The sequence below is a fragment of the Dermochelys coriacea genome, chromosome 19 (genome assembly GCF_009764565.3).
Source record: "Dermochelys coriacea isolate rDerCor1 chromosome 19, rDerCor1.pri.v4, whole genome shotgun sequence".
In the NCBI taxonomy this organism is placed as follows: domain Eukaryota; kingdom Metazoa; phylum Chordata; order Testudines; family Dermochelyidae; genus Dermochelys; species Dermochelys coriacea.
Window position 1 is genome coordinate 17,669,763 of NC_050086.2, and position 9,037 is coordinate 17,678,799.

Genomic DNA, 9,037 nt, shown 5'->3' on the forward strand with positions numbered 1-9,037 from the left:
ACAGGAAAACACAGTAAGAGGGGAATCGATGGTTGCTGACAGAAATATTTAACAAACCAAAGGCAACAGCCTGCCAGTGAAACCAAATCCAGAGAGCAGAGGGCTGTGTGCGCACATAAGGGGAGGGAAGCACAGCACCTTCTGAGGGGAAAGACCTCTGTGCCTACTTTCCCCTCACCGTGCTGCAAGAGTTGAATCCTGATCTGCCCAAGACTCACACATGTACAGCGAAAGGAGCCTCACAAAGCCATTTCTCGGGAGCACACCTGTCTTTGGAGAGCAGTCTGCCTCGGTGCCGTCAGACAATTAGCAAGGCGACATCTCTCTGGGCAAACCAGGCACATTTAGCTCTCCAACTGTAGGACGGGACTCCCCTGATCTCACTTTGCTGACCACACAACAGAAGCACATTATGCTGCTGGGCAAATCCCAATCGTCCATGTAACCTCCCCATACTCCCTCGCTCGCACCACAGTGCTGGGGATTGGCAGCACAGTAATTAATAATGCTCCAATGCTCACGTATGGCAGGCAAAGACCGCTTATAGCACAGCACCAATTTTTATCCTGACAGACCGGGAGCCAAGACCGCTGTCACATGTCTGACTCCAGCTCTGCTGGCCACTAGCCCTGCCAGCATCTGACAGAGGTGAGCCAGGCACTTCTCATGCGATCAAGTACACATGCATTTCTCCCCTCTCCCCCAGACCTCTTGTTCTCAGACTCCTTCCTCTAAAATGCAACCCAAGAAGAAAGATTTATAACATAATCACATGGAAAAAAGGGAGGGAAGGGGCAAGTCTCTGGTGTCATTCATCTGAATCAGGTTTCAATTAACACCAACAGGAGACAGAGTCATGCACACACAAGCACCTCCCTGCTTCTGCTGCCCAGGGTCCTTTCCAGGTGGGCAGGTGCATGGGCAGTTATAACACAGCGGCAGCAAGAACCCAGTGCGAGAATGACCCCTCGGCCAGCTTTCAGGAAGGGGGAGGGCCATTCAAAATGGGTGAACAGGTGAACGGGAGCTGCTGTAGACAAGTTAGCCGGGTAGGGATCTCCCTGCTAACACAAACAAGGCAACAGGAACCTTTTCTCTCTCCCCACCCTAGAGAAGCTGGGAAAACTTGCTGCTCCCGTATATGCAGATGCACAAATGTGGAGGGGAAATCTCCCCCATCCCAGCTCAAGGTAAAACGAGAGCTCTGATTACACAAATAGATCAAGCTGCCTGCCCGTCCCCTAACCGCACATGCACCGATATGGCCCCAGCCTCTGACCACATGCATCGCCTTAATGAAACTCCGCTCACAAGCAGGGACCGAGCAGGTATTTCTGACGGTACAGACAGAGAAACTTGTCCGCTCCCCGCATGGAAATGGGCAGCTGCAAGCGCAGCCCCTGACCACACAGATTAATTCAACGCAGCCTCTCCGGTCGCACACAGAGATGTAAATTAAACTTGGCCGGCGCCTGGGGGCAGGGAGGCGCGGGCACTGTTCTGGCCCCAGGCGGGGGCTGTACGTACCTTCCAGCCGGCAGAGCTGTTGCTGTCTCCTTTATCCTTAAAGTAGGGGACGTATCTGACCATCCAGTCGTAGATCTGGGACAAGGTGAGCCGCTTCTCCGGGGAGCTCTCGATGGCCTTGGTGATGAGGTCCGCGTAGGACAGGTTGCCCCAGGCATTGCGCCGCGAGTTCTTCGCCTTGCGGAGCTGTCCAACATCCGCCCCCAGCGAAGGCAGCGCCGAAGCGGCTTTGCGATCCGCCACGGCTCCCGTGTTCTCCGAGCCCTCTGCCGCTCCGCCGGCCGCGGGGGCGCGGGAGCCACCGGCTGCCGCCGCGCCCCCGTCCTCCTCCTCCCCGGGGAAGTCGGGGTGAGGCAGCGGCCAGGTGCAGGAACGAGGCCGGCTCTGGGGTTCAAAATCCGGGTCGATATCAACCTGATGCGCCTGCCGCCTCTCTTCCATGTTCCCCCCGCTCCGCCGCCCCCGCGGAGTCACTGCAGGGCTCCGCACGGCGGGGAGAGGGAGAGACGGCGGCGAACGCACCGGGGCGAGCGCTCACGGCAGAGGCGGAGGCGGGGGCGATCGCCAGCCCCCGGGCCGACCGTGGAGTGCGGCGGGGCGGGGAGAAGAGGCCCCGGCAGCGGGGAGGGCGCAGAGCAGTCCGAAGCCGAGCGCCGGCACCTAGGAGGCAGCTGGCCCCAGCCCCATAGCAGCCAGCAGCAGTGTAACGCGAGAGCTCAGATGGGGGGCTCCCGAGGCAGGGAGGGGCGCGGAGCTCCCCCGCACGGAACGGCCCCAGCGCCGGGGGCTCAGCCAGAGGCGCATGGCGGGCGGGGGCTGGCGAGGGCGGCTGCATCCATCGGGGCCAGGCTGGGGAGCGGGGGGGTGGTTCAGTCAGCAACAGATGCTCCGGAGCCGGGCGGCGAGCGGGAGACGAGCCCTCCCGCACAGGCAACGGGAAGGCTGCGGGCGAGTCCGGGGATCCCAGCGGTCAGCGGGGCAAGTAACAGGGCAGCCTGCGCGCTGAGCCCGGCTCCCGCCTGCCCGGGGCAGAGAGAGGCGGCGAGGGCAGGGCGCCGGGGGCGGGGCGGGGCGGGGCGGCGCGGGCAGGGCGCGGCGGGGCGGCCGGGGGTCAGGGCTGGGCGACCCGCTCCCCGGCAGGTGGGCAGCAGGGCGGCGGAGCCCAGGCGGGCATGCTCCGGCCGCACGCACCGGGCAGCGGCCGGCTCCCGGCGCGGGACTGGCGGATCCCGCCGCCTGGGCAGAAGCGGCGGCCAGCGCAGGCGAGCCCGAGAGCGGCCAGGCAGCGCGGCTCGGCGGCTGACGCCCGCACCTAGCACCTGCCGGCGCCGCGGGCCCCCGCTCCGCGCTGCGCCTCCCCCGCGGCCGCCGCCCTGGGCTGGCGCCGCCTCTCTCCCGGGACTGGGCCGGACCGACCCATGCTGAGGCGGCAGCTGCCCCGCTCCTCTGCGCCCTGCCCCGCGCCGCACCGCAGCGCCGCCACCGCACCACCTCCGGGGGGCGGGGCCAGCGGCCGGCCCGGCCCCGCCCCCCGGCCCCTCCCGCGGGCCAGCGCCTTGGCGGGGAGGGCGGGCTGCGGGGGACTCCCGCCTCCGGCAGCGACCCGCCCCCCCCCGCCACCAGCCGCCACCCCACCCCCCCGCCAGCCCCCTGCCCTCCCCCCCACCACCCGCCAACCACCTGCCCTTCCCCCCCATAACCCCCACCCCCCGCCAGCCTCCTGCCCTCCCCCCCCACAGCCCCTGCCCTCCCCCCCACCACCCGCCAACCACCTGCCCTTCCCCCCATAACCCCCCCACCCCCCGCCAACCACCCGCCCTTCCCCCCCACAGCCGCCACCCCACCCCCCCGCCAGCCCCCTGCCCTCCCCCCCACCACCCGCCAACCACCTGCCCTTCCCCCCCATAACCCCCACCCCCCGCCAGCCTCCTGCCCTCCCCCCCCACCCGCCAACCACCTGCCCTTCCCCCCCATAACCCCCCCACCCCCCACCAACCACCCGCCCTTCCCCCCCACAGCTGCCGCCCCACCCCCCCGCCAGCCTCCTGCCCTTCCCCCCCACCCGCCAACCACCTGCCCTTCCCCCCATAACCCCCCCACCCCCCGCCAACAACCCGCCCTTCCCCCCCACAGCCGCCGCCCCACCCCCCCGCCAGCCTCCTGCCCTCCCCCCCCACAGCCGCCCCACCCCCCCGCCACCCTCCTGCCCTTCCCCCCACCACCCGCCAACCACCTGCCCTTCCCCCCCATAACCCCCCACCCCCCCGCCAGCCTCCTGTCCTTCCCCCCCACAGCCGCCCCACCCCCGTCAGCCTCCTGCCCTTCCCCCCCACCAACCACCTGCCCCTTCCCCCCCACAGCCGCCGCCCCACCCCCCCGCCAGCCTCCTGTCCTCCCCCCCACCCCCCGCCAACCACCCACCCTTCCCCCCCACAGCCGCCGCCCCACCCCCCCGCCAGCCCCCTGCCCTCCCCCCCACCACCCGCCAACCACCTGCCCTTCCCCCCCATAACCCCCACCCCCCGCCAGCCTCCTGCCCTCCCCCCCCACCCGCCAACCACCTGCCCTTCCCCCCCATAACCCCCCCACCCCCCGCCAACCACCCGCCCCTTCCCCCCCACAGCTGCCGCCCCACCCCCCCGCCAGCCTCCTGCCCTTCCCCCCCACCCGCCAACCACCTGCCCTTCCCCCCCATAGCCCCCCACCCCCCCACCAGCCTCCTGTCCTTCCCCCCCACAGCCGCCCCACCCCCGTCAGCCTCCTGCCCTTCCCCCCCACCAACCACCTGCCCCTTCCCCCCCACAGCCGCCGCCCCACCCCCCCGCCAGCCTCCTGTCCTCCCCCCACCCCCCGCCAACCACCTGCCCTTCCCCCCCAGAGCCGCCGCCCCCCCCGCCAGCCTCCTGCCCTCCCCCCACCCCCCACCAACCACCTGCCCTTCCCCCCCACAGCCGCCCCACCCCCCCGCCAGCCTCCTGTCCTCCCCCCCACCCCCCGCCAACCACCTGCCCTTCCCCCCCAGAGCCGCCGCCCCACCCCCCCGCCAGCCTCCTGCCCTCCCCCCACCACCCGCCAACCACCTGCCCTTCCCCCCCATAACCCCCCCACCCCCCGCCAACCACCTGCCCTTCCCCCCCACAGCCGCCCCACCCCCCCGCCAGCCTCCTGCCCTTCCCCCCACCACCCGCCAACCACCTGCCCTTCCCCCCCATAACCCCCCACCCCCCGCCAACCACCTGCCCTTCCCCCCCACAGCCGCCCCACCCCCCCGCCAGCCTCCTGCCCTCCCCCCCCACAGGCGCCCCACCCCCCATCAGCCTCCTGCCCTTCCCCCCACCAACCACCTGCCCCTTCCCCCCCACAGCCGCCGCCCCACCCCCCACCAGCCTCCTGCCCTTCCCCCCCACAGCCGCCCCACCCCCCCGCCAGCCTCCTGCCCTCCCCCCCCACAACCACCTCACCCCCCGCCAGCCTCCTGTCCTACCCCCACAACCCCCCCCTCCTGCCCTCCCCCCCCACAGGCGCCCCACCCCCCCGCCCTTCCCCCCCTGAACCCCCCCACCCCCCGCCAACCACCTGCCCTTCCCCCCCACAGCCGCCCCACCCCCCCGCCCTTCCCCCCATGAACCCCCCCACCCCCCGCCAACCACCCGCCCTTCCCCCCCACAGCTGCCGCCCCACCCCCCCCGCCAGCCTCCTGCCCTTCCCCCCCACCTGCCAACCACCTGCCCTTCCCCCATAACCCCCCACCCCCCGCCAACCACCCGCCCTTCCCCCCCCCCGCCGCCGCCCCCCCCCGCCAGCCTCCTGCCCTCCCCCCCCACAGCCGCCCCACCCCCCCGCCACCCTCCTGCCCTTCCCCCCACCACCCGCCAACCACCTGCCCTTCCCCCCCATAGCCCCCCACCCCCCCGCCAGCCTCCTGTCCTTCCCCCCACAGCCGCCCCACCCCCGTCAGCCTCCTGCCCTTCCCCCCCACCAACCACCTGCCCCTTCCCCCCCACAGCCGCCGCCCCACCCCCCCGCCAGCCTCCTGTCCTCCCCCCCACCAACCACCTGCCCTTCCCCCCAGAGCCGCCGCCCCACCCCCCCCGCCAGCCTCCTGCCCTCCCCCCACCACCCGCCAACCACCTGCCCTTCCCCCCCATAACCCCCCCCACCCCCCGCCAACCACCTGCCCTTCCCCCCCACAGCCGCCCCACCCCCCGCCAGCCTCCTGCCCTTCCCCCCACCACCCGCCAACCACCTGCCCTTCCCCCCCATAACCCCCCACCCCCCGCCAACCACCTGCCCTTCCCCCCCACAGCCGCCGCCCCACCCCCCCGCCAGCCTCCTGCCCTCCCCCCCCACAGGCACCCCACCCCCCCGCCAGCCTCCTGCCCTCCCCCCCCACAGCCGCCCCACCCCCCATCAGCCTCCTGCCCTTCCCCCCACCAACCACCTGCCCCTTCCCCCCCACAGCCGCCGCCCCACCCCCCACCAGCCTCCTGCCCTTCCCCCCCACAGCCGCCCCACCCCCCCGCCAGCCTCCTGCCCTCCCCCCCCACAACCCCCTCACCCCCCGCCAGCCTCCTGTCCTACCCCCACAACCCCCCACCCCCCGCCAACCACCTGCCCTTCCCCCCCACAGCCGCCCCACCCCCCCGCCCTTCCCCCCATGAACCCCCCCACCCCCCGCCAACCACCTGCCCTTCCCCCCCACAGCCGCCCCACCCCCCCGCCCTTCCCCCCATGAACCCCCCCACCCCCCGCCAACCACCTGCCCTTCCCCCACACAGCCGCCCCACCCCCCCGCCAGCCTCCTGCCCTTCCCCCCCACCACCCGCCAACCACCTGCTCTTCCCCCCCACAACCCCCCACCCCCCGCCAACCACCTGCCCTTCCCCCCCACAGCCGCCCCACCCCCCCGCCCTTCCCCCCATGAACCCCCCCACCCCCCGCCAACCACCTGCCCTTCCCCCACACAGCCGCCCCACCCCCCCGCCAGCCTCCTGCCCTTCCCCCCCACCACCCGCCAACCACCTGCTCTTCCCCCCCACAACCCCCGCACCCCCCGCCAACCACCTGCCCTTCCCCCCACAGCCACCCCACCCCCCACAGCCTCCTGCCCTTCCCCCCCCACAACCGCCCCCCCGCCAACCTCCTGCCCCTTCCCCCCACAGCCGACTCACCCCCCCGCCAGCCTCCTGCCCTCCCCCCACCACCCGCCAACCACCTGCCCTTCCCCCCATAACCCCCCCACCCCCCCGGCAGAATCCTGCCCTTCCCCCCACCACCCGCCAACCACCTGCCCTTCCCCCCCATAACCCCCCCACCCCCCGCCAACCACCTGCCCTTCCCCCCCATAACCCCCCACCCTCCGCCAACCACCTGCCCTTCCCCCCCACAGCCATCCCACCCCCCACAGCCTCCTGCCCTCCCCCCACAACCGCCCCACCCCCCGCCAACCAGCTGCCCTTCCCCCCCACAGCCGCCCCACCCCCCCGCCAGCCTCCTGCCCTTCCCCCCCACCACCCGCCAACCACCTGCCCTTCCCCCCCATAACCACCCGCCAACCACCTGCCCTTCCCCCCATAACCCCCCCACCCCCCGCCAACCACCTGCCCTTCCCCCCCATAACCCCCCCACCCTCCGCCAACCACCTGCCCTTCCCCCCCACAGCCACCCCACCCCCCACAGCCTCCTGCCCTCCCCCCCACAACCGCCCCACCCCCCGCCAACCAGCTGCCCTTCCCCCCCACAGCCGCCCCACCCCCCCCGCCAGCCTCCTGCCCTTCCCCCCCACCACCCGCCAACCACCTGCCCTTCCCCCCCATAACCCCCCGCCAACCACCTGCCCTTCCCCCCCATAACCCCCCCACCCCCCGCCAACCACCTGCCCTTCCCCCCCATAACCCCCCCACCCTCCGCCAACCACCTGCCCTTCCCCCCCACAGCCACCCCACCCCCCACAGCCTCCTGCCCTCCCCCCCACAACCGCCCCCACCCCCCGCCAACCAGCTGCCCTTCCCCCCCACAGCCGCCCCACCCCCCCGCCAGCCTCCTGCCCTTCCCCCCCACCACCCGCCAACCACCTGCCCTTCCCCCCCATAACCCCCCCACCAACCACCTGCCCTTCCCCCCCACAGCCGCCCCACCCCTCGTCAGCCTCCTGCCCTTCCCCCCCCACAACCTCCTGCCCCTTCCCCCCACAACCGCCCCACCCAGAAGTGCCCCGCCCCTGGGCAGGGCTGACGGGAGCAGCGGGCGGGCGCGTGCTATTGCCCCCTGCCGCCCATTGTTACCGCCGCCGAACCGACCGCCCCCTTCTCATTGGAAGGACGCGGCACAGGCCCCGCCCATGGCGCCTTCCCATTGGCCCGGTCGGAAGACTCCTAACGGGGCGGGGCAGAGGAGCCTGGCGCGCACAGGGTTTCCGCCCACCAGTGACGTCAGGTGGCCGGTGAGTAACCCAGGGCAACGGAGCCAGTCAGCGCGGGGCCACCGCGCCCTCGCGCTGCGGACCCGCCCAGTGCCCCGCGCCAGAGTCTCCCGCCCACTTGCTACAGAGTCACGCCCCTCGCAGCGCCCTCGGCCGCCCAGACCCCGCCCACTCTCGGAGCCCCGCCCTCCCCCACCAAGCCCCGCCCACACGCGAGAGCCCCCTCCCCCTTTCCCAGAGGCGGTCCGCAGCGGGCTGGGAGGGGCGCAGCGGGGGCGGGTACCTGGGGGCAGTAATAAGGGGTCCGTGTCTGGGGACGGGGCAATCCCTGGACAGGGCAGCCTGGCCCAGGGGCTTGGCCCGCGAGACACGAAGGACCCGCTGGGTTGCGCCCATCGAAGTCCCGGGAGCGAGGCCCCTCCCCCAGCCGAAGGGGAGGCGTCACTAGAGCCAAGGTTCAAATAAAGTCGGGGGGGCAACGAATGACAGAGCAGGAAGAGGAGTGAGGGTTGTAGGGTCAAACGCAGGGAGCCAGAGTGGGACGCCGAGCAGAAAAGCCCAGGCGGTGCCCACGGCTCCTCGAGAGCGCCCAAGGGCCCAGCGGAGGAATGCTGCCAGGATACGTGATCTAAGGGAGGAGCAGAAATAGGCCCCACGGTTGCAGAGCACCTCCCCATGCAACACCTTCCACCTTGGTCAGTGCCAGGAGGAGGCCTCTCGACTTCATGGGGCCGTGGATGGGGGAGTGGGTGTAAATCAGGAAGTGTGTGGAAAAGTGCAGCCAGAATCTCAGGAGAAGCTTCTGAAAGAGTCAGAAAAGGGGCTATAGCCTGGCACACTCAAGATAGATGAGTGCCATGGTCTCCTCACGCCACAGAAGGGGCAGGTGTCAGGGAACGGGTGAACTGCGCCACGTACACTCCCATGCTCACAGCTCCGTGAAGGAGCTGCCAACTAGTATCTTCAGAGGGCCATGGGATCAAGGTGGAGTACGGGCTGGCCCACCAGGGTTCCTCACCCCCACAGATGGTAGCATGTCCCGCCTCGTGGTGTCGGGGCGGGACACCAGGCTGAGGAAATGAAAGATGT

The 9,037-nt window shown here is 71.5% G+C and overlaps 1 protein-coding gene across 1 annotated transcript in view; it reads right to left on the reverse strand.

Annotated features, from left to right (window-relative positions):
• Positions 1–3,007, reverse strand: part of FOXO6 (forkhead box O6) — a 93,014-nt gene extending 90,007 nt beyond the window's left edge. Inside the window, exon 1 of the mRNA XM_038378018.2 lies at positions 1,528–3,007. Coding sequence (XP_038233946.2) covers positions 1,528–1,968 — 441 coding nt within the window. The 5' untranslated portion in view covers positions 1,969–3,007. The remainder of the gene's footprint in view (positions 1–1,527) is intronic.
• Between the last annotated feature and the right edge of the window lie 6,030 nt (positions 3,008–9,037).